Source organism: Apodemus sylvaticus, chromosome 9 (genome assembly GCF_947179515.1).
Source record: "Apodemus sylvaticus chromosome 9, mApoSyl1.1, whole genome shotgun sequence".
NCBI lineage: Eukaryota > Metazoa > Chordata > Mammalia > Rodentia > Muridae > Apodemus > Apodemus sylvaticus.
In genome coordinates, this window is record NC_067480.1 from 2,580,076 (window position 1) to 2,605,498 (window position 25,423).

Genomic DNA, 25,423 nt, shown 5'->3' on the forward strand with positions numbered 1-25,423 from the left:
ATGTGCTGCCTGACCAAATGACTGAGCGACACTCAGCTTGGCTTCGCGTCAACAATGCTGTTCATATCTCTATAAAGTTTGAGTTAAAGCGCTACTTTGCAGCTCCCACATTCGCGCCAACGTTCCCACCCTTCGGCACTACTCGGCTTAGCACCTTTATGTTTTTCCAGCTAAACATTCACAGCTCTTTCCATGTGACCACCTGCCAAAGGAAACTGGTTTAAAATACACGGCACTTGCCCATGGAATGCCGTAGTCCTCAGTGCGTCCCAGAAAGAAACTCCTGGTTAAAGTAGTACAGAAGGACTAAGCCAGAAAGTGCTTTTGTTTTTCTCTGCAGCGAGGTACTCAGGGTTTGGGTCACTTGAGACTGTCTGCCCTCCCCCAACCCCCACACTTCACAGCTTGTTGTTTCTGGAAAGTGGAATTCCAGATTAGCCAGTCATCAGCCGATTACTCTGGGGAAGTAAGCTGCACCCTGGGATTGCTTCCCAGAGGCTTAACTGCCTTAATAAGCAGCAGTCCCCTAACCTTCTCATGCAGTTTCTGAAACGCTAACTAATGAGGCTTCACATGCTTCTGGAATAACACTCTACTGTCCCGTGACTTTGTCCGTTTAATGTGTTACGCACATTTCATCCTTACATACAAATGTCGGCCGTACTGCAAAGCTTATGTCGATGGTGAGGAATGGTGGGGAGAGCGCTTTGGTGGAGCGAAATTCAGTGAAACAAACATGCCCTGTGATCTTCTTCCTGTCATGATGCCATGCAAGTTGAGGTGACCTTATACGCACTAAATCTCATGGCAAAGGGGAATGCTGGTAAGAATCCAACTTAAAGGGGCAGCTATCATCCACTGGAAAAACCAAATATCTGGGACTACAGAGTTGGCTCAATGGTTAAGAGAGGAAATATAGTAAAATCTGGCTTTTTTTTTTTAAAGCCCAGGACCAAAATAATGCTGTTTTGTTTTGTTTTATTTTGTCTTTCGAGACAGGGTTTCTCTGTGGAGTCCTGGCTGTCCTGGAACTTACTCTGTAGACCAGGCTGGCCTGGAACTCAGAAATCTGCCTGCCTCTGCCTCCCAAGTGCTGAGATTACAGGCATGCGCCGCTAAGCCCGGCTACAATGCTCTCTTTTTACAAATAACATTTTTTTTGAGGCAGGGTCTCGTGGATGCCAGCCTGACCTTGAACTCCTCATATAACTGAGGTTGACTTTAAACTTCCTGTCCTCCTGTTTCCATCTGAGTGGTGGGGTGGGATCACAGGCATTTGCCCCCTTGCTCAGTTTATGCAGAAGTGGGGATAGAACCCAGGGTCTCATGCTCAGTGAGCATTCTGCCGATGGAGAGGCACTCCCATGCATAAAAGTCATGTGTTTTCTTCATTCTCCATGTCTTATTTCATGGGAGGCAAGATGGAGATGCAGTCGTCCACTCTAAGCACCGAGGATGTAAGGTTGCTCAGCACATAGTCCTTTCATCCCACACCACCGAGGCAATCACTCTCCTCAGGTTCTAATATAACCTTCCAGAACAAATGCAAATAAGACAACACAAATTCTGTCTCCCACCTTTAAATCAATAGGGATTAGATAGGCTATTGTATAAAATGGACTATTAAACATTAAAGTTTCATTTTTTACCCACAATAGAAATATCTCCTCCATGTTGACAATAGAAATATCTCCCCCTAGAATGGCTTACTTCACCACCCTGGTGTCTTGGTGTTCTCAGCAAATGACTTTTCTACTGGACAAGAACACCCAAGTAGGACACTTTCTACTTTCAGTGTGATCTGGGGATGCCAACACGTTCTGTACCTGGCCTTGCTGAGTGCTGTGTTCCTGTTGTGCAGCGTTCTCTGGGTAACCTCTAGGTTCCACTTAAATAGATGTGGCTGGTAATATGAGATTGGCCAGAACAGCTGTGGCCTGCTCACATTTGTTAGACCTCAGACTCCCATGACCTAAGAGCAGCCAGCGGAAACTTGGAGCCAAACTGTCTTTGAAAAATGCTCCAAGGGAATCAGACCCCTGGTGCACATGCTTCTGAGAGCCACGGCCCAGGACTTAGCTGCTATCCATGAGGCAGCATACCTGTGCCAAGCACCCTCACAAATGTATTCCCTTAATCCCCCATCTCAGGCCCCAGATTTCTCTCACATTTGTACTTGGTGTCAGTGTCAGGAAACCTCAGTCAGGCACCAAAGAATCCTGAATGCCAAAGATGTGTTTACCAACTACTCTAACTCTCACCTGGTAATGAGTTCCCTGCTCTGTGAGGAAGAGGATGCCTGTGAAAAATACACAGCTTGCACCCATGCTGTGACATAAATGAGAATTCTAGCAGATGTTTCTTAGAAAAGGTGCCATGTCCAAGAAGAGACGCAAAGCCCATAAAGAACCTGTTCCCTGAGATGGGTTTACCTGGGAATAAACCAGGCTTAAGTTCCAGGGATCCTCTCTGGGAGGACTTAAAACCACTTCAGACTACTAGTCTTGTGTTTCTTTTGGTAACGTGGCACCCAAACTGTAGCACTTCTTACTCCACACCCCTCCCGGGTTTGGCCCTGTTATCGCCAAAGCCAACAGTCAGTGTGTGAACACTGATTCTCAACATTTCTATTCGCCCAGAGACAACTCTTGCTCTCAGAATCATGGACAGCACCTTCCCCACCACGCCTTCTTGCCAGCCCACTCAAAAGCAGAAGAACCCTTTTCTTAGTTGTTCCCTGTTCTTTCGTTTTGGTGCCATTTTCCCCGAGAATGAAAGAGGAGACTTCCACTGGAGCATCTGGCTTTTTCCTCCCGGGAGAACTGGTGTAAAGAGTGCGTCTCAGTGAATGGTGCCCTCTGTCAAGGGAAGGGAAGGATTTTTCAACGGTTGGATGGTGTGGCTTTACAGTCCTAAGGAAGGGCGGGGCAAATGCAACCAAGTTCTAGTTTACTTTTATATTTCAAAATTTATAAGGAAAAAAATTTTAATGTATTTTAGTTGGAATGTTAGAAACATTTTGTGGCACTTCTCATCTTTGTTGCTGTCATAATTCATAGTCATCTTTGGCATTTGTTCTTGTTGCTTTTGTTTTTGATTTTGAGGCAAGAACAAAAGAGATGGACATACTCTGAGTTATAGTTTTTTATGTATGAATACATACTCATGTTGCATGCATATATATACAAGTGTGTAAAAGTGCATGTGTGTGTGTGTGTGTGTGTGAGAGAGAGAGAGAGAGAGAGAGAGATGGAGAATATGTGTGCATGTGAAGGCCAGATCAATATTAAGTGTCTTCTTCAATTGCTATTGACCATTCTTTTGAGAAAATGTCTTTCACTGAACCCGGAGCTTCATGATTTGTCTAAACTAGGATGGGTTCTTCCTGTCTCCACCTCTTCAGCTCTGGGATTACAGGAGCACCCAGCTTCCTGTGTGGGTGCAGGAACCCAAACCCAGGTTGTCATGTTAGCACGGCAAGCACTTAGCCAACTCTCCCACCATTACAATTATAAAGTATTAAGATGTATAATCTGTATGCAAGGACCATTTGTTCTCCCCATGAGTAAAACTGTCTCTACAATTTAACTTTTTTGAAAACATGTACAGACTTAGAGCTGCCTTTGCTGATTCTTGCATACTGCTAATCTAGTGTGCTTTCTCTAGGTGTAAACTTAAGTTGGCAATCAATTCTACTAGCTTCCACAAAGAAAACATACCACGTGAGACGAGGTTCTGGCCAGCCTGCGACGGAGCAGTGCAATTTCACATTCTCCTTCTCCCAAACTGTGTGAGAACGAGGCTTAATGATAAACTCGGGAGCATGAAGGAGATGGTCTTCATTGAGCTTTCCGTGATATGCTTGGGTCTCTTCTAACTGAAAAATCAAGCAAGTAAACAACCAAACATTTTCAAAATACTACCAAGATAAAGTTCCTTCTAGTGCTAATGTAATGAAGAGAAGCCAAAATTTTACTTTTGCGTTGTTCTGTTTTTGAGATAGATTCTTATGTAGTCTAGGCTGGCTTCACTTTACAGTCAAGCATGACTTAAATTTCTGATCTTCATGATTCTATATCTTAGGTTCAAGAATTACAGGCACCCACTATCATATCCTAGTTCACGGCTTGGTAGGGATTCAACCTGTGACTTTATGCATTATGCTAGCAGTATCAACTTATTACATTCTCAGAGATAATTTTTACATTTTGATCCTTACTTTTACACAGCCAGGTAAGATAATTTCTGATTTTAAAAGTGGGTTTAGTTATTTAAAACCCTAAGATTGAGCAGCCTCCCTAGGGTGGATTTCTAAAGGGGCTTCAGAAATTTATTTAAATCTTTCAGAACTAAAATTCCGTGAAGTTTGAGGTTCCACAGCTTGCTTTTATTTGACCTACATATTCTAATGTCTTTTCTCCTTGTTTCCCCTAGCTTTGTTTCCTGATGCTGCACAGTTCTGCCCTTGAAGCAAACTAGTCTATTTATATACATGTGCTCACACACAGCCTGTGAAACACATTTCCACTCTTATAAGTAGCCTGAAATTAACTTCTTACAGTTTTCCTCAGTGACAACTCTTCCGCCTTTTCTCGAATAGAAGTGTTCCTCGACTTCTTTTCAAACATTTCCTCTCGTTGAAGGGTAGATGTGGCCTGCTTGGAGGTTGTGGACTGTTTGGAAACTGTGGAGTGTTTGGAGGCTGTGGTCTGCTTGGAGGCTGCGATTGCTTCCTCACTGGCAAGAAGAGTCCTCTGAGCTATGTAGGCAGCAGCCTCTTTAATTCTTTCTTCTTCTGAGTCTCTGATTCCACCAATGTGCACTTGCCTGAACATCGAAGCAGAATGTAGAAACAGGGTGATAAAGACAAGCTTACCCAGTCTCAATGAACTCAGGCAGGAGCTCCCATGCCCAGAGATAACCCTGGCATGATGGCTCAGCAGCTACGAGCACTCACAGAGGACCCTGGTTCAGTTCCCAGCTCCTGTATGTTGACTCACACCCTTCTGTAGCTCCAATCCCCTAGGGTTCCACTGCCCTCTCCTCACCTCCAAGAGCACAACATGCAAGCAAGCAAAATATTCATACACATAAAAAAAAATCTTTAATAACGCCCTGGTAAATCAGAGTATCTTTATTATAGAAAAAAAGTGTCTTCCTTTAACATTAAGAATGACAAGAGTAACGGTTCCTATTGTGGTTCTTGTGCCTTTCATATATATACTTCATTCCACCCAAACAAAAGCCCAGAAGGTAAACACTATCAGATACATGATATATGGTATTACTATCAGATACATGGATGGTATCGAGGCTTAAAGAAGCCAACTAAACTGCCTAAGGAATTTTACGGGTCAACTCATGAGTTTACAATAAAAGATGAAGTTATGAATCTTTTTCCAGAAAAGATGACAATGTACAAAAAAATAGAGACCAGATGTCTGAAACCTGATATGTAACTATGTGAACTCTGCTGCATTGCACAGCCCAGAGCTGCCTTGTATGTAAATATGTCCTAGTGCCACACAAGACTCTGGTGTGTAGTAGGTCACTGAAGTACCCCAACATTGTATAGTTTGGGATTTTAACATGCATAACTTTAAAAATTATTATCAGGGTATACTAGTTCTACAAAGCAATTTTGTTGACATTGTATACATATATTATACATTGTATACATTTTGATCATATTGGTGCCTCTACGGCCCTTTCCTTACTCTCCTCCCTTTGCCCTTCCACATCCTTACCTTCTTTACACTTTATAGCTTTGAATCTCTTTTACTTTATATGAATTGGTTTTAAATAGTATTTAATCACTTATACCTAAGGCTCTACTTCCCATGTCAACTGACCAGATAAATATGATATGTCTTAACTGCTCTCTTTTGACATGTATCCTATGTATATGATAAAAACATCTGAAAACGGAATGCCTTGATTTCAATGAGCCCATCTTTCTCAGTGTGGGCTCCAGGCTTCCTACATCCTTTGTAAATAAATATATATAATGAGTCATCAATAAATATTAGCTACTACTGACTCCTTGATTATAATAATTGCATGAGGGAAGAGAAAGTACACACACCGTCCAGAGTAAATAGGCACCATGTAGTTGCCTGGCAGGTTTCCAGTCTCCTCTCCAGACAGAAGGCTCCGCTTGGCTCTCTTGGTCTGGGGGCTCAACTTGGATGAATAATCTTCTAATAGCAGACTGGAATCTGTAAGTCTGAAATAAGATACCTAACATTAGATAACATAAACTGCATTTAAAATAGTCCAAGGGTTGACAAAGCAGGGGGCGAGTCCTAACCTAGGGGAATTACCCCAGAACCTTGGGCTTCTTACCTTATTATCTTTCCTCTTGAATGAAAGTAGGAAGGATTACAGATATGTAAATGTATTCTAGACAGACACTAAGTATTGGGAATCAAACCCAGGGCCTTGAGCATATAAATGGTTTTGATACATTCTGGGTTCAAGTCCTCTTAGAATATAAGGGGAAATAGACAATTCTCCATATAGGAGTCCTGAGCTAATCTAACACAGACCCCCAAGCTTTTGCTCTGAGAACTTTGCAGACTTAACTTCAGACAGATTCCAGCAGGTGAGGAGACCCTGAACTCATCAGCTGAGTCTCATTACATGACACTGGTGTCAGTGGTACAGTGTGACAAAGAGCCCTGGGCTCAGTTCTATTCGCCTGTGCACACGGAGGCAAATGTGTATAAGGAGGTAGTTCATGTTTGAATAAATGGAAAACTTCACTAGGGAAATGAGAAACAATAGAAAGTTAAAAAACTAACAAAATCAAAAGATAGCCTTAACTTATGCAGTTGTGGGATTAAATAAAATATATTTTTCATACAAACAATTTGATGAACTCAAGTATATAGCTCCCAGGAGCCAATGTGTAAATTGAAGACTGAAAACTCCCTGTTGACTGTGGTATTGAAGGATGTCAACGATAGGGGGTTGTGTGGGAATTCTCTGTACTTAGTTTTCTCCTGTGGACTTCAAATCTAAAAGAAAATAAGATTTTTTAAAGCTCCTGGTCTGGAAGCTTGAAAAGAATGTGAAGCCTGTGAGTGGTTATCTCTCGGAGAAATATCAAACTGCCTGGTAGAAATTATTCAAGCCTTGGCCATTGCCAAATGTTTAAAAACCCCTTGGAGATGCTGTAGAGAAGGCTATGCCATTAGGAGCACCTACTGCAAGCTAGGTGGTGGCAGTGCACATCTCTAATCTCAGCACTCAGAAGGCAGAGGCAGGACAATCTCTGAATTTGAGACCAGTCTGTTCTACTTGAAAAATGAAAGAGAGAGAGAGAGAGAGAGAGAGAGAGAGAGAGAGAGAGAGAGAGAACTTACTGGTCTTGTAGAGGACTAGAGTTAATCTATTAGCACTCAGATGGTGGCTCAATACCATCTGTACCTCTAGTTCAAGAGATCTAATGCCCTCTGGCCTTTGAGAGCAGTTGTGTACACATGATGCACATAGACTTATGCAGACACATACACACACACACACACACACACACACACACACACACATGCATGTGCATGCACAGGAATAAATAATTGTTCTTTTATAAAAGCAAAAAGAATAACCTATATCAAAATCAGAACACAGGCCAAACATGCACACAGTATAAAACAGGTAACACAGAAAGCACAAAGCACCATACAGAATGACAAGGGTCATGGGTTTACAGGGTGCACAGAGGCCCAGTTTCTGAGTAGACGTTAAGCACAAAGCCATGAATGAGTGTTTGTGCACCTTGTCTATTAACTGTGCTGTGTGTGCAGGGTAGACTACTGCACACTGATCCTTTGGTCCTCTGGTGACATCACGTGGAAGTGTCACACAGGTTGTTCCCCCTCCCCCACTCTGCGACTCAGGGTGATAGCGAGCTCTTTTCTATGGAGCAGTTCTAAAGCTAAAGGTTAGAACCTTGAAGCTGAGCTTGTGGATTGCTTACTAACTGGAAGCCAGAGTGAAATTTGTTCCTGGCTGACTGTTCCAGCAATAGTAGTGCATTTTACACCCCAGGTCACAAAGTACGGCCTGTGCTTATACTGGCCTAAGTTTAAAGTGGGATTGCTTCTACCTCTTTACTCCACTGCTATACGAAACAAACCATGATATCAAGTGTATTGCTGCTTTCCTTGAGAACAGTAGAATTTTCTCATTGCTTTTCTATTTTTACTCTATTTTTCATTGTTGTTTCTATGAGCAAATATTTGCAAACTCATTTTTCAATGTTTGGTTGCAATAGAAGTTAGGATACCCCATTATGTTTATTTGTTCCCTTTTCCTGGAAGACAATATGAACTTATTATACAGGATATACCCCAAATAAGATTATCCTGTTCTCACAGAATCATAGTAGCTGAGTTTTAATAGTTACATTAGATGCTAAAGACTTGTGGCAATAGCATTAGTTCCAGTTTAATATTTTATCTTGAAAAAAACTTAATAAAAAGCATATAATATATGTTGTTATATATTATACAGCATTATTAGGAAATGAAAGATTGCTACATTTTTATCCTTTTTAAATCTTATTCAACTCATTGTTTCTTTCTTTTTAAAATCTGAGACAAGGTCTCACTATGTATCCCTGGCTGTCCTGGAACACACTATGTAAACAAACCAGGCTAACCCAGAACTCAGAGATCTGTCTGCCTTTGCATTCTGAGTACTGTGGTAAAAGGCATGCTACAACAACTAGCTAAGTTATTGTTTCTTACAAAGTGTATGAAGTAGATACTAAATAACCATTTGAATAGATGGCATAGAAATGTCAAGTTATTTACTGATCAATTGACCGAGATAGGGTCCTGATAGATAGCTCAGGCTGGCCCAGTCTCATGGTGGCCCTCTATTTCTTCCTCCCAAATATTTGAGACTACAGGTGCATGCAACTATGTCCAACTTCCAAATTATCTACTGAAATTAAAAATCGAAACTAAATTAGGAACATGTTTTTAAAGAACCATGTAATAACCAGTGCAATTATTTGAAAAGAATAGCAGTGTATTTCATTGTGATCCATAAAACCAAAGTCTAATATTTTATACATCAAATCTTAAATTGGAAAGTAATTCCAGAAAGAGTAAAGTGTGTAGATTTTAAACTTCTTTGACTCTAAAAACCTAGGTATGGGTTTATTAATTTCTTGGGATTTTAGTCATATATAAATTTTCGTAAGGATCCCTGTCTAATCTCTCAGTTTCTGAGTAGATGGTAAATCTGACACACATAAGGCTGTGGTATTTTACCTATTAAAATTGTGTTGATTATTCATAACTCAGATCATGACGTTTTCTGGGTTCCTGAAAGTTAATTGATCAAATCAATCACACAGTGTGTTTCCGTGTATCTCTCCATGGCTATGTCTAGGTTTATCCTTTTTGCAAATGGATATTAGTATATCATATGCTCTGTTAATAAGTCTATAATTAGTATATTTTAAACAAATATCCTGACATATATACCATCACATATATAGCCAGTAGGACCATGGAGAAGGGATAGAGTCAAAGACCAGAAATCACTCTGGAAATATTCTAGGAAACCAGAAATAAGCTGACATATGCATCCAATAAAGATCCCCCCCTTCATTGTGCTGGTACAGATCTGTAATGCTAGCAGTTGGGAGGCAGAGGCAAACCACAGGTTTGAGGTCAGTGTGGTCTACATAGCATGCTCTGAGATAGTGGAGGCTGCAGAGTGAGACTCACAAAAAGTATTCTCTCTTTTTTGGACCATGCCCAAATAATACTTAACAGGGAAAGCAAAATGAAAAGCATTTATAGAATCCCAGAGCTAGACAGCAACTTCTCAACAATGCTTATTTAATGGGCTATTCTTTTTATGGGTGCAGAGACCAAAGCCTTTCTTACATGTTCAGATATCAAGCTGCTTGTTGAACTGGGATTTGTACCCAAGCCTTCTTGATATTCAGGTTCATGTTATTTCTACGACACTGTTGGTCTCCAACTTCTGTGACAGTACACTTAAAAGATTTTAATTCCCACATACTTATTTATTTATAAATTCTCTGAATACACAACTATACAGTCTCACTTGATGGAACACTGAATTATTAAAGAAATTTTAAAGACAAAATTCAACTTAAAGGGAAAAAAGAGAGCTGTTAACTTTCCCTATACCTTCCTAATTTGTGGAATTAACTCCAACTTTGGGGGCCCTGATACCATTCCACATTGCTTAGAATGACTCTGATGATGTCGTTATTGAATCAGAACTTGGGATTATAAAATCAACACAGGACAGATAAAGATAAGGTAATTATTAAACAATGTAAATTAAGATGTAGTCACTTAAAATTATGTTGGTAATTATCATACAACTTGTGGAAATTGTTCTGGCTTCCTGAAATAGATAGGTAAGGGAATGCTAAATGATCATGTACTTTCTGAAAATACTCTGTCAAGAAAAACAGTACAGTGTGGGCTGCTTTTGCTGCCTTTGCTTCGGACTCAGGGCCATTCACCCTTACGTGCTCAAGATGGTACTGCATTGCTGGCTTTTCTGCTGGCTTACCCACTGAAGATTGAGCTTAGCAACTTTTGGATCCTCAGCACTGATTCTGTTCTCGATGTTCAGTAAATGCTTACTGACTGATGTGAAGTCAAATTGCTACTCCCGTGATCAGACCCTGACTGTGAGTCCTAATAGCTGAAGAGCTATTTTAAGAGAGCAGTGCAGGCACTGGGAGATGGCTCAGTTGATAAAGTACTTGCCATGCCAGCATGAGGACCTGCATTCAATCCCCAAAACCCATGTTAAAAAGCTAAGTGCAATGATGTATAATTCTAATCCCGGTCCTTGAGGAGCAGAAACAGGAGGACCCTAAGGCTCACAGGCCAGTCAACCAAAACTACTTGACAAGCTTCAAGCCAAAGAGATAGTCTGTCTCAAGAGAAGGTGGATAGCACTTGAGAGAAACACTAGAAACAGACATCTGCTCTCAACTCACACACACATATAGCACTTGTGCTGCCCCTGACACATACTATATATATACATCCATGGACACACACACACTCTCTCCCTCTCTCTCTCTCTCTCTCTTTCTCTCTCTCTCTCTCTCCACACACGTGACCAATGCAGAGGCAGGATTCCCAGTACTAAGGTTAGTTGTTCATCCTCCCCTCTGTTTAAAAGGTAAGGATAAAAAACAACATATCTTCAAGACTCAGCTCTGAAGCTAGTCTAAGGAATATATTACATGGAGAACTGGTTCTTCATAAAGATAAATAAATGGCAGCTAAAAGCACTGACTGGTCTTCCTGTCTTGAGTTCAATTCCTAGCCACCACATGATGGCTCACAATCATCTGTAATGAGATGTGATGCCCTCTTCTGGTGGGTCTGAAGACAGCGACAGTGTACTTACATAAATGAAATCTTAAAAAAAATAAATTTCTTTTAGAAACTTGTATACAGTTACATATTGGGTTGTGTGAAGGTAAGAATATAATTTGTGGGAAGGCTGAAGCAAGAGGATCACAGGTTTAAGGCCTGCCTAGACCACTTAATGTCCCCTGCCTCAAAACAAAAGGTAAAATTAACTTTCTCTGTTCAACTCTGTTCAACAATTAGGTATGTGTAATACCTAAACACATACATATTTGCATAAGTTGATTAAAATAAGCACAAAAGAAAGGGTGACATAATAAAGTTGTAGAAGAAACAATGAAATAGGAAATAGAATAGAAATATATATCATATATTTAATATATATTATATATTTATATAAACATTATATTTATGATCACATCAATGAAGACATGCCCCAAAGAAAACTCTGAAAAAATTTTAGTAGATTAATCATGAAAAGAAGAAAATAAGCAATTAAAACCAAGAATGAAAGCAGAAACATCCTAACCAGTCCTACAAAACTAAGGAAACTCATAGGGAAGTATGTGGATGCTTCTGTGTTCACACACTAGACAACTAAGATGCAATAGAACAATTCCTATAAAGACCAAAATGACCGAAACCATCTCACAAAGAAATGTAAAACTCTGAATGACCAAAGTCAAGAAATTGAATTAATAATCTAAGATGTTCTTACAAGAAAATGCAGATACCTCAGTGGTTTTTTTACTGATAAATTGTATCAAACATGTAAAGAAGAAGTGATAATAATTATTTTCATATTTTTAAGAATATATTAAAATAAAACTGTCCAATTCATCCTATAAAATCTGTGTTTTCCAATCAAGACACCCAGACAGAGCTACAGCCCAGTGTTCTTTTTATGAATATAGACATATAAATAAACTCACGAAGCATTAAAAAACTGAATCTAGGGCTGAAAAATAGTGCAGTGGTTAAGGGCTCAGGATACTCTGGTAGAGGACCCAGGTTCAATTCCCAGCCTTAACATGGTGGACTTACAATCATCTGTAAATCTAGGTCTAGGGTATTCAACATGCTCTTCTGGCTTCCCTGGGTACCAGGCATGCACATGAAAAGAAGCAGTCTCTCGCACACATAACCATAAATAAAAATAAAAAAGAAATAAAAACTCAAAGTCTAATAGGTACCAGGCATGGTGGCATATGCCTGTAATCACCATACCCAAGAGGTAGAGGCAGAATTCTATGACTTCAAAGCCTGGTCTAGTGAGTGCCAGGTTAGCCAAGGCAAAGTGACACCCTGTCTCAACAAACAAACAAACAAACAAACAGGACCCAGTCCTTAAAAAAATAAGTATAATAGGATATAATACCACATGAAGGTTATTCCCTGTCAGTCCAAGTTATTTACTTCAATAGAATAAAAATAAAACTCACATGATCATCTAAAATAGGTGTAAAAAAGATTTGACAAAATTCTCTTATCCAGGACTGGAGAGATGGTTCAGTGGTTAAGAGCACGTTTGTTCATGCAGGGGACCAAGGTTCAGTTTCCTGAACCCACATGGAAGTTAACAAATGTCTTAGCTCTCTTTTAGCTCCCTTCCCAGAGGATCCTTTGTCCTCTGCAGGCTCCCACATGCATGGGGAACACATACGTATGCTTAAGCACACAGAATAGAAAAGGGGGGATATTTTAAAACATCTCTCAACAAAATGGGACAAGAAAGGAACTTTCTCAACCTATAGAAAGTCTAAGACTCTATCTATATGAAGAGTCTATAGATGACATCATACCCAGCACCTCACTCTTTTTACTTTACCTTGGTCTCCAGGGGTCAAACTCGGGTTCACAGCCTGCTGTGCAGCAGTAAGCACCTGTAATTACCAAGCATGTAGTCTCAAGTGGTCCTCTATGAGACAGGGTTTCTTTGCATAGTCCTGGTTGTACTAGAACTCACTAGGTAGAACAGGCTGGCCTCAAACTCAGATGTCCACCTGCCTCTGCTTCCTGAGTGCTAGGGTCAAAGATCTGTGCCACCACACCCAGCATGACCCATTTTATGCCAGCAATGGGTAGATGACACGTAACAATAGAATAAAGATGCCTTGTGTGTCTAAGGATGCCTCTTTCAAACTGAACTGTTCTATCCTGTACAAGGCACTTTGACACATCCTACTCACAGTGTAGATGGTGCTGTAGTTGACTAGAGATGACCTCAAATTTACTTCCTCGTTCCCAGAGAGTGCTGGGAAAGGTCAAGCCATCTGAAACAGTTCCCCCAGGCTTTCCCACTGTCTGATCAGCAGGAAGATGCTGACAGTCCTGACATTTCACCCCAAGCACAGGGACTGAACTCAGGACAACAGGTTTGGCAAAAGCATCTTTACCCAAAGAGCCTTATCGCCAGCCCTCTTCCACTATTTAAGTACCAACATAATGACATCATATTTCTTCCTGTATAGTTGAGGGTCAGAGGAAAATGAAACAAAAGTAGAACATGGGCTGGAATATGCCTCAGAGGTAAAGCTCGCTATAACAGCATGGGGATCCCAACACCCGTGGAAAAAGCTGAAGGTGATAATATACATATGTAACTTCAGCACTGGGAGGTGGGCATGAGAGTATCCCAGGGTCTTGCTATCCAGCTAATCCAGCTAAATTCTAAAGATCCTGAGTCAGTGAGATTGCTTGATTCAAAAATGTGGAGAGTGACAGAGAAAGGCACCTGACATTGACCTATGGCCTCCATACATACATGCACACACATGTGCACACACAGAGCCCTTGTGTTCCTCATTGATGACACTTATTGTTGATACCATTGTTATATAAAACATCAATCTTGCCATTTTGACGAGGTTTGTGCTGTTTGGGGCGTCTTTTATCCTCAATGTAATCATGAATTAAAGGCATTTAATGTGTTTTATAACATAGTAACCACTTGGTGGTACAACCTCACTGACTCCAAATAAGATTCACTAAGGTCAGCCAAACCCTGAGCACATCTAAATCTCCATACTTTCCACATTAGCATTGGACATCTAACCACAAACTAGAGGCTAAAAATAGACCTAGCCTAGTGCTCACATCCACTGCAGAGGGACGCCTCTCCAATGCAAAGAGCCTTCATTAGCAACACTGCTCACAATCCAGAGATATCTCATTTAGCAGGAAGAATTCTTCCACTCATGATAAACTTAAAAAGCAACCTAGAGAAATGATACAAATACTAAGCCTGCATCCTAGTTCTAAAGAAGGGAGACTGAGCTGCCTCCAGGTTAGGTCAGCTTTCTTTCTTTTTGACACTGAAAAATATGAAGAAAAAGACAGCATTAGCATTTTCTCTCCCAACATGCACTGTTTCTAGCTCATCCTGTTCCCACCAGGAATCTTGAACTCAGTCATGTTTGAACATAGCAAGTTGTTAATGAACACTAACCTACGTACACAGTGGAGCAAGGCGTGGGGTAGAATGTGGGGGAGCACTTATAGTTTGGTTTTTTTTAATAAAGTTTGTCTAAGGCTACATGGCAAGATCCCCAATCTCTCCAAAAAGTCAGTCCCTCTACTAATACTAGAGATGAAACATCAGATTATAGATAAATAGGGATACTGTACAGAGTCTAAATGAAGCATATCAGAGTAAATTGGTTTGAACATAAAAGTTTGCAGTGGAGCTAAAGAAATCAAAATTACTTATATAAAACATTTAAAAATATTTAATCATTTAAAAATATAAACATAGAACATTCTATCAATTCTTTCATGTTGGGAAAATGAAATAAATAGCAAGAAATAAATAACAAGAAATTAGCTACCAACTTCATGATAATAAAAATACCATCTTCTGTAGACCTAGTGTAGACAGTCCAAGAAAATGGATATTTAACATCTAATCCTCCTCACTACAAGACAGCTGCTTCCCTAAATGAAGTTCTTGACTATAGCTATGGAACATTCTCAAGAGAACAAACAGATGCAGTGTTAATTCCTCCTGACTTTCCTTTAGAAGGTGATTCATTTGAAGTAAGTGCTAAAAGAAATAGATTCTCCTCAGCGACAATATTTCCATTTTTACAGCCAACACGAGGTCCTTGTGAATATCCCATGGAGGAATATGACCTATGAAAGCGATATGCAGAGTGATCCTGTTCCAGTCTGCATGGAAACCAGAGTGTCGCCATCGTACATTCCAGGTAAACCCCAGTGGACTTGGCTCTGTTACTGAATCTGTCAGAAGCTCTCATGAAGTCACTGTCCCTGACAAGACAGCTGTAGGTCAGGGATTTAAGAGTTTCTGTCTTCTCCATATTGATTCACACAGGCCTCTGCATTATTTCCCCAGGAACCTTCTGTATGCTAGAGAGATACTTTTTCCATTTGCTTTGACATATATTTTATACTTAAATTTTAGAAGACTTAAGCTACTACGTTTATTATAAAAAATGCCACCTAAGGCCAGTACATTGGAGAAGAGGATTAGAGGAAGCAGGTGATCATAAGCCGTACGGCCCAGAAATGTTTACGTTTTAAAGATCAGCAATTTTTTTCTGTAGACTATAGACTTAATTTAAAATAATTAATTAAATAATTAATAAATAATTAAAATTGCATATATCTTACCTGTGTCTTTTTAAGCTTCCATAAAATGTTTTATTCTTAAGAGTGGTAAAAAAAAATTAGCCTCAGGATGAGGAAACAAACTATCTACCCAACACACTGGGCTAAACAAGCAAACACAGCTAAGGTAACTGCAGAATTATGGGACTTCTCCCTTCTCCCAGGAAAGCTTTCATTGTATAATGTCACAGCAACCTCCTCCTTTGAGTGACTGAAGACTCAGTCTAACGTTTCTTTTTTGATCTCTAAAATCATCAATGAGTTTGCTGTTTGGAACAGTGTTGAAACCTGCTGAAGTTCTTGCTGAGGGTGGAGGAAACACAGGGTGGATAGTAGAGGAAGGTTATAAATACCAGCTAAGGCCATGTGACAGTTATAGAAACAAAGATTATAATTGACAGGAGTATTTCTGTCATATTTGTTAAGAAAGTGTTTGTACAGTTATTTGTATTTTCTTTCCTCAAGTTTCTTATCATATAATGATAAATGTTTAAGTACATCAATTAAGAGAAAATTAGTGGTTATCATATTTAGGTTTGAGATACTAAAAGAATGTCCCTCAAGGTATATTTTCACCTATTCTAAAATTTTTAATGCATTTCAATTGTTTGGTGGATAGTTATATCATGTTAGACATAATATGAATAAATATATAATGCATTTGAAATTGTATGTGGAATAGTTATATTAGTTATAATTACAACAGTTATTATTATTTTTCATTTGGAAATTAAGCATGTTTTAAGCATGACATAAGATACAATTGTGTGTCAAGGTGACAGAGGATGGACTTGTGGTAGCTTTTCTTGGTTGTCAACTTTAATACATCCGGAATTCACCAAAATCCAAGTGGTTGGATTTCCTGTGAGGGATTTTCTTTTTATTAGTGAAATCATTTGAAATAGTAAAACCCACTTTTAATATGGGTCTTCTGAAGTGGTGAGACCTCAGACATGAGTGGATCCACCTTTAATCTGGGCCACACCTTCTGCTGGCAGACTGTGGAAAGGATGTGGAAGAAGGAAGCTTCCGATCCTTGCCTGCTTGCCCTCACTCTCACTGGCAAGTCCATTCTTGCACTGGCATTAGAGCCTGCTTCTTCAGGATTTGGACATGTACCGAAGACCAGATCAAACATCCAGCCTCGACTGAACAAACTACTGAACTCTTGGACCTTCTGTTGATAGACAGCTTTGTTAGACCGGCTGGACCACAGCCTATAAACTACTGTTATAAGTCCCGTGTGTGTGTGTGTGTGTGTGTGTGTGTGTGTGTGGTGTTCATTCTATCAGTTCTGTTCCTCAAGGGAACTTTGGTAATGATGAGACTGGAATGTCCTGGAGCTGCAGAGTTGGCCAAGCAGTCAAGAACACTTCTCCCCTTCACAAGATTCAGGTTCATTCCCAATACTCATACTGTGTGGCTCACAACCACCACCTAAAAGTCCAGTTCCAGGGACTCTGGAGCCCTCTTCTGAGCTCTGTGGAAACCTGCACACAAATGGTACACACAAACTCAGCAGGCATACATACATACACATACATACATACATACATACATACATACGCTTAAATTAAAACTCTTAAAAGAAGGAAACTACCCACTCTCACACAGAAGACCTCAGTCAGAAAACTCCCACTCCAGCAAAGAGATCTAAATAGGAAATTTCTAGATATAATAGTTCACATTTATGTTAACTTTATTATTCCTGAGGAAAGGAAAGTCTGGGTTTGCTTTGCAGAACAAACCTTCATGCACGCTTTCCCTTTCCTACCGTCCGAACACAGCATTCTTGTTTGGGAGTACGGTCTCCCTCATTGTGTTTGGCCAGTGATCTAATTTGGCACACTGTTTCCTATTATTCTTAGACTCACAGAGAGAAGGCCACGTTTGTTGCTTGAGTAATGGCTGAGAATTTTGAGCCTTGGTTTTCAGATCTTGACATTTTCCTATGCATCTCTGCTGTAGTTTAATTCCCTGGGCCCTGTGAATTTTAAATTCTGTATTGGCTTTTAATCTAAGCAGAAACACTATGAGAGCCAGGAAACCTGCTAAGTGTCAAAATGTTTTCTTCCTCTGTTGCTGCCAGAGTAGAAACCAAAATTTCCTGCTTCTAGAAATATCACCATAGCAGATGACTCAAGCAAGACCTTCCAGTGAGACTCTCAAACTCTGTGGATGTCAAACATCGTAGAAGGGGAGGGTAAAACAAAGTGCTCAGGCCTCCCGCCCCACTCCAACACACACACCTGTTATAACAGGGTTGTACTATTTAAGAAGACAGGAAACCTGATTATTTAGAGTATGTGCCCAAGGTTGGAAGGCTGCTCCTGACATACCCGTGTGAATAGCCATAATCATACGCAGAGGCTGTCTTCCGGCTGACTTCAGACCCTTGAGAATGCTGGGATGATGATGTTCCAAGACTATAGGCCTGTGAGGTCTGCTGCTGGTAGGAGGCGGCTGATTGTTGACTAAAGGCCTCTGACTCCTGGCGGTGTGCTGCCAAGGAACGGCTGCTGTAAGCAGTGGAACCATGGGTGTAGACCGCAGAGCGCTTCTTCTCCTGTTGGTAGTGGCTCATGGTGGTGCGAAGGTCCTTGTTACGGTAACTGAGATCATAGTGCTGATGGGACCGCTGATAAAAAGGCAAAGACATCGCGTGCCCTTGAGGGGAGGAGGCAACCTGCAAGAAATCAGTTCTTTATTGAATATTCCCAAAGAACAATTCACTTCAACCAATGTAGAAAAATGTAACCTGCAATCGTTCTGAGAAGTAAACGGGAAAGGAAGTAGGTTCTGCTTAACCGGGTACCCACAATCCCTCTCTTCAGAGACCCACACACACACCCCCATCATAAGGCATTCCTTTGTTTCTTGTCCTGGGCGGATAAACAGAATTTACTCTCTGGCGATTGTGCTTTTCTCCCAAACACTCTCGTGACGCCTATTTCTAATTTTCTGACGATCTGTTTTGATGTGTGCTTCATCTAGGAGAATGTGGAATGATGGGAAGTAATGTGGTATTCATTTAAGAAAAATGAACACCTACTGGGAGCCTGAAGTTCCAGCACAGGTACAGGGGTTAAACAACAACAACAACAACAACAAAAAAATCCTACTCCAGTGGTCTAAGGCAGGACTCAGGAGATGACAGCAGTGAGAGGTAATCGTTGTGAAACATATTAGAATGCACTAAGGGCCACGAAATAAAGGGAGAGGCGGACATAACAGAAAGCACCCTCTTTAGAGACTGCTTCACAGGAAAAAGACATCTGAACAGGAGGCTGTCTGGAGCGCCCAGATGGAGTACCCATGCAAAAGCCCTGCAAGAGCGAATGCATCAAGTCTCCATATATCACTGAGGACCGTGGGGCTGAAAGACTTGGAGGGGCCAGAAAAGGAACAAATGATGTCAGAGAGGTGAAGGGCGGACAGTATGGGGTCGTAGAATAGATACTAAAGGCTTGACTTTCGCAGAGAGATGAAAAGCCACTGGAAGACTCTGAGCTGTCAATCCCTGTTGAAAGAAAGCTAAGAGGTCAATTAGAGAGCTATCCTGGGCTGAATGGCAGATATGCTAAAACATCTCCAATCCTTCAGAATGGGACTCCACTTGAAAACTGGGACCTTAAAGGGAAAATTAAACTGAAATGAGTTTATTCAAGTGGGCCTTAGCCCAACAGGGTTGCTATCCCCAGAATAAATGGAAATGAGGACCGTGTCAGAATACAAAACAGAGTGACTACCACATGGAGACATTGGAGAAGTGGGCCATGTACAAGCCATCGGAAGCTCTATTATGGTTTTGCCTACATGTTATATGTGTGTACTAGATGTGTGCCTGGTGCCTGTGGTGGACAAAAGACCGCTGGGACTGAAGTTATAAATGGCACTGAGCTGCCATGTGAGTGCTGGGAATTGAACCTGGGTCCTCTAGATGAGAAGCCTTATATTAAAAAAATCCAAATCTGACAATACTTGACCTCGGAATTCAAGGAACTGAAAGGGAATACATTTCTGTGGGGTAAACTATCTAGTCATTGGGCTAAACTATCTGTTTTCACAGTCTAGTAGAGAAAAACAAAGGTCGCTTCCCTAGTTCCCTCTAATGATAACAATGGCAGCCTAGGAGCATCAGGAGTGCTCAGACTCTGTGCACAGGGACAGCCAATGGTATTCACCAGACGTCCGATTGGAGCATGGAGGGAAAAGAAATGCTGCCAAAGCTTTTCGCCTGGCTAGCTAGAAGACTTGAGGCTGCTATCTTCTGAGATGAGGAAGAGAAGAAAGCATCATCTTGGGATGGGGAAACACAGGAAACCAGGTTGATGTGTTCTCCATGGGAGGAATCTGCTACACAGTCCAGCTGAGGTTTTAAGTAGGAAGCCAGATGTGTGACTTTAAAGTTCTAGGTCGTGGTACAGGATGAATATCTAAATCTTGGAGTCAACTGCACACAGGTGAAACTGAGAACCAAGATCTCTGGGCGGTGGTGCACACCCTCAGTCCCAGCATTCTGGAGGCGGAGACAGGTGGGTCTTATGAATTTGAGGCCAGCCTGGTTTATGCAAGTCTCCGATCAGCTAAGACTGCATGGTGCCACCCTTTCCCAGGTGGAGGAAGGCGGATGTGAGTGACTGAACACAAAAAAGCCCTAAAGCTAAACCTCACGGTCTGATATTTCTTATAAACATGAGTTCTTTCAAATTATGCCACATTACAAAAAGGCAAAACAGTATTTATTCCATATAGAAATGTGGGAGAATCCACATAGGAATATAAAGAATCTGGCCTCAGTGTGGCTCGGGCATTTCATATCTGTCTCTCAGGTATTGATTCTGTGTGTCTGGGGGCGCACTGTGTCACAGCATTGGGGGAGCACTGAGGTCAACTTGTTCGCATCTGTGCTCTCCCTCCATGTGCATCTCCTCTGGGGATGGAACTCAGGCCCTCGCTCATGCTTAGCAGGAAGTGTCTTTCCTCACAGGGCCCTCACATTTACTTCATGTGTAAATCATGTGTTCATGGAAAGAAAGACATGGCAAATTAGGGAAAGTTGTAATTTTATAGATACCTCCCCCTTGGTTTAAAAAAATATTCCCATGCATAATAATATTATTTTCAAAACGATATAAGAAATTTGTTTTCAAGGTTTTTTTTTTTTTTTTCAACCTTGTTTTCCTTAAAATTCCTGTGAGGAGTGAATGCTTTTAATTTTTTGTAATATTTAAAACTAAATTTTATTTAAGCTATTTAAAAAGTCAATGTGTGCTCTCTAGAGAAGAAAACCCAGCAAACTTCACTCCTGAAATATATCTGAGGTCCCATGGGAAATACCAGTCTACATGATGTTTTCTTTCTTTCTTTCTTTCTTTCTTTTTTTTTTTTTTTTTTTGGTTTTTTGGATTTGGTTTTTTCGAGGCAGGGTTTCTCTATATAACCCTGGCTGTCCTGGAACTCACTCTGTAGATCAGGCTGGCATCAAACTCAGAAATCCGCCTGCCTCTGCCTCCCAGAGTGCTGGGATTACAGGTGTGTGCCACCACTGCCCGGCTGCATGATATTTTCTAAGACGGGGAAAAAATAGCTACTAGCAAGCAACTGTGCTTCAGTCCTTAAATAGGTTGCTTTTTCTGTTACTAAATATGCAGAATTATACTTAATGAATAACTTTTAGATGGTGTTATAAGTATAAAAGGGTTAGAATGAATATATTGTATTATTGTCATGAAGTGTTAGGTAAGTCTCTGTAATGATATCTTCAATGCCTTACAAATAATAAAAGCTCTTTCACTGTATTATAGTATAAACTAACATTGCTACCCAGATGGTTCAAAATGCTGTCATTCTCCCAAAACAAAGGATTTAAATATCTTGTACCAATTCCATTTTCCATTCTTCATTATCAGCCCCAAGTATACTCATGTATTTATATCTACTATTTAGTACATAGGGGTCATGTATTAAAAGTAAACACGGTTTGACTTTAAGTCACCAGTGCTGCCGGACTCTTGGAACCGAAGTATAGTCAGCCTCCTTTTCTTAAGTGAGCCAGGCTTAGCCCAATACACAACAGCTAGAATTTGTTAGAAATAAAGGCTTTCTTTTGTCTTCTGTGCTTCTGAAAACTAATTTTTATTTCTAAAAATAATTTGGAAGGCTAGGAAGAAATACTAACTCCATAATTGTAACCGTGCTGTACTACTCTGATACTGGCAGCAGAGGCCAAAAGCTGATGGAAATTAATTACAGAAGGCAATCGCTTCAGGGTCACAGTGCCAGGTCTGCCACCTCTGTGTTACCCAGTCATTTTCAAGTCAGAAATATCACAATGCTCTCGAGAGTTCGTCCACACTGCTCTCTCACGGCAGAGTTCATCCCCACCCCCACCCCTCTCCCCTTGGAGCTAAGTCACTGGATCATGAAGTAGTGGCTTTAGAGAGAATTTGTATCCTTCTAGCCTAATTTGCACTCAGGGACATCTGTAAATACTTCACTACGCCTCTCCCTGAGAGAGTACTTGCATCGAATCTGGGACAAAGAGTTTACAGTTCCAGAAACAGCAGCTTGATTTCAAAAGAATATGGCAAAACAGCCACCAGCCCAGGCAGGCAGATACCTTGCTGCCCCTGCTTTCTCTTCAAGGATCGCCTCTGTTAACTCCCCTGCTGAGGCGAGAAGGCAGACAGAAACTGAGTACATTTGGCACCTCTTGCCACTTACCGGTTTCTGGTGTGGGGGCGGGGGACGTCCCACTGCGGCAGTGGAGGAGCAGGAAAGAATGAGGACCCACCTAGGCTGAATCCAAGAAAAAGTTAGGAGGCAGGGCTAGAGGCTGGATTCTGGGGGCCAGTTCAAAAATAATGCATGTGGTCAGGCAGCAGAATGTCAGGGCCCCACAGCCAGCCTTTTATGGCCAAGAAGGCGGATAAATATAGCAGCGCATGGGGAGGGTAGTCCCAAACCCAGAGAAGAGCAGGGCAGGAACCTGCGCGAGCCCTGGGATTAGGTTAATGACTCAATGAGTGCGACTGATTAAACCAAATAGAGGACTTACTTAAACAGAGGGTTCTACCGTCTGTTTGCAATATATCTTTACTGCTTTGTATTTAAGCGTGCAGGGCAACCAGCGGCTTGTGTTCAGAGCTAAAAACAGGTGCAGGAATCCGATCCTCAAAATGGACCTCATGGAATCTTAACGCCAAGATGCGACTTTGTGTGCGCTGTTGGTAACACATGTAGCGCAGCGTTGAAAGACAACATCGGAGAAAGAGCTGGAGGCTAACTCAAGGTTAGTGCGGAGGTGGTCCGCTTAGCAAGGAACACTCGCTGTTCCTCTCCATTTAGGGGAAAGTTACAAAGTGAATCACAACTTCAGGTGCAGTTGTTCAGTTCCTCATTCAGTAGCAAATATAAATAAATAAATGAATGAATGAATAAATAAATAAATAAATAAATAAATAAATAAATAAATAAATAAGGAAAAATAATTTAGCCGTAGCCTTTAATCCCAGCACTTGGGAGGCAGAGGCAGGACAGGCAGGGCTACACAGAGAAACCCTATCTCGAAAAAAAAGAAAGAAAAAGAAAAAGAATTTGTTATTGTGGGCTGGAGAGGTGGCTCAATGGTTAAGAGCACTGACTGCTCTTCCGAAGGTCCTGAGTTCAATTCCCAGCAACCACATGGTGGCTCACGACCATCTGTAATGAGATCTGATTCCCTCTTCTGGGGCATCTGAAGACAGCTACACTGTACTTGCATATAATAAATAAATCTTTTTTAAAAAAAGAATTTGTTATTGTATCCTTTCATACTCAAGAGCAGGCTCAGCCTAACTGTCTGATTCTTTGTTTCCAACCAGTGGTGTAGTGGAGGAGAAGTGGCCCGGCCTGACACATGGGCTGTATCCCGGAATCCTTGTGAAAAGAACCTGGAGCAATGATACACGTGAGTAAGTCAAGAAGTCCAAAGAGACAATAATCCCAGGCGAACCTGCAGCAATGGTGCACTTCTGGTGGGCAGGCTGGCTTGGAGCACTTAGCACAGTAAACAAGACAAACCGCACTGCAGCTAAGTGAGAGGGAGAACGGATGCCAGCAAGCTGTTTTCTCTCTCTCTCTCTCTCTCTCTCTCTCTCTCTCTCTCTCTCTCTCTCTCTCTGTGTGTGTGTGTGTGTGTGTGTGTGTCTTTCTCTCTCTGTGTGTGTCTCTCTCTCCCTCCCTCCCTCTTTTTTTAAAGATTTATTTATTTATTACACATAACTACACTGTAGCTGTCTTCAGACACTTTTTTCTTCTCTCTCTGGCCCCACTCACTCTGGCCCAAAGATTTCTTTATTTATTATATATAAGTACACTGTAGCTGTCTTCAGACACCCCAGAAGAGGACATCAGATCTCATTACAAATGGTTATGAGCCACCATGTGGTTGCTGGGATTTGAACTCAGAACTTTTGGAAGAGCAGTCAGTGCTCTTAACCACTGAGCCATCTCTCCAGCCCCCCATCCCCCTCTTTTACACCCACACCCACACACACACACACACACACAGAATACACACACTAACAATAAACGGAAAGTAATCAACTATAATCTATAAACTTCAAAAACTATTTGCTTTAAGAATTCTACTTAGTAGTACTTGAAGTTCTAGCTAGAGCAATTAGACAACATAAGGAGGTCAAGGGGATACAAATTGGAAAGAAAGAAGTCAAATTAACGCTATTTGCAGATGACATGATAGTCTACTTAAGTGACCCGAAAACCTCCACCAGAGAACTCCTACAGCTGATAAACAACTTCAGCAAAGTGGCTGGTTATAAAATCAACTCAAGCAAATCAGTAGCCTTCCTATACTCAAAGGATAAGCAGGCTGAGAAAGAAGTTAGGGAAACGACACCATTCAAAATAGCCACAAACAATATAAAGTATCTTGGTGTGACTCTAACCAAACAAGTGAAAGATCTATATGACAAGAACTTCAGGTCTCTGAAGAAGGAAATTGAAGAAGACCTCAGAAAATGGAAAAATCTGCCATGCTCGTGGATTGGCAGGATTAATATAGTTAAAATGGCCATCTTGCCAAAAGTGATCTACAGATTCAATGCAATCCCCATCAAAATTCCAACTCAGTTCTTCACAGAGTTAGAAAAAGCAATTCTCAAATTCATCTGGAATAACAAGAAACCCAGGATAGCTAAAACTATTCTCAACAACAAAAGAAATTCTGGGGGAATCAGTATCCCTGACTTCAAGCAATAATACAGAGCAATAGTGTTAAAAACTGCATGGTATTGGCACAGTGACAGACAAGTGGACCAGTGGAATAGAATTGAAGATCCAGAAATGAATCCACACACCTATGGTCACTTGATCTTCGACAAAGGAGCCAAAAACATCCAGTG

The 25,423-nt window shown here is 41.0% G+C and overlaps 1 protein-coding gene across 1 annotated transcript in view; it reads right to left on the reverse strand.

The window, feature by feature from the left end:
• Myom1 (myomesin 1) overlaps positions 1-22,883 on the reverse strand; it is a 113,282-nt gene extending 90,399 nt beyond the window's left edge. Inside the window, exons 1-5 of the mRNA XM_052193315.1 lie at positions 22,743-22,883; positions 18,356-18,702; positions 6,086-6,226; positions 4,560-4,827; positions 3,720-3,877 (exon numbers count right to left, since the gene is read on the reverse strand). Of these exons, the coding sequence (XP_052049275.1) occupies positions 3,720-3,877; positions 4,560-4,827; positions 6,086-6,226; positions 18,356-18,675 (887 nt within the window). The 5' untranslated portion in view covers positions 18,676-18,702; positions 22,743-22,883. The remainder of the gene's footprint in view (positions 1-3,719; positions 3,878-4,559; positions 4,828-6,085; positions 6,227-18,355; positions 18,703-22,742) is intronic.
• Positions 22,884-25,423: the final 2,540 nt, after the last annotated feature.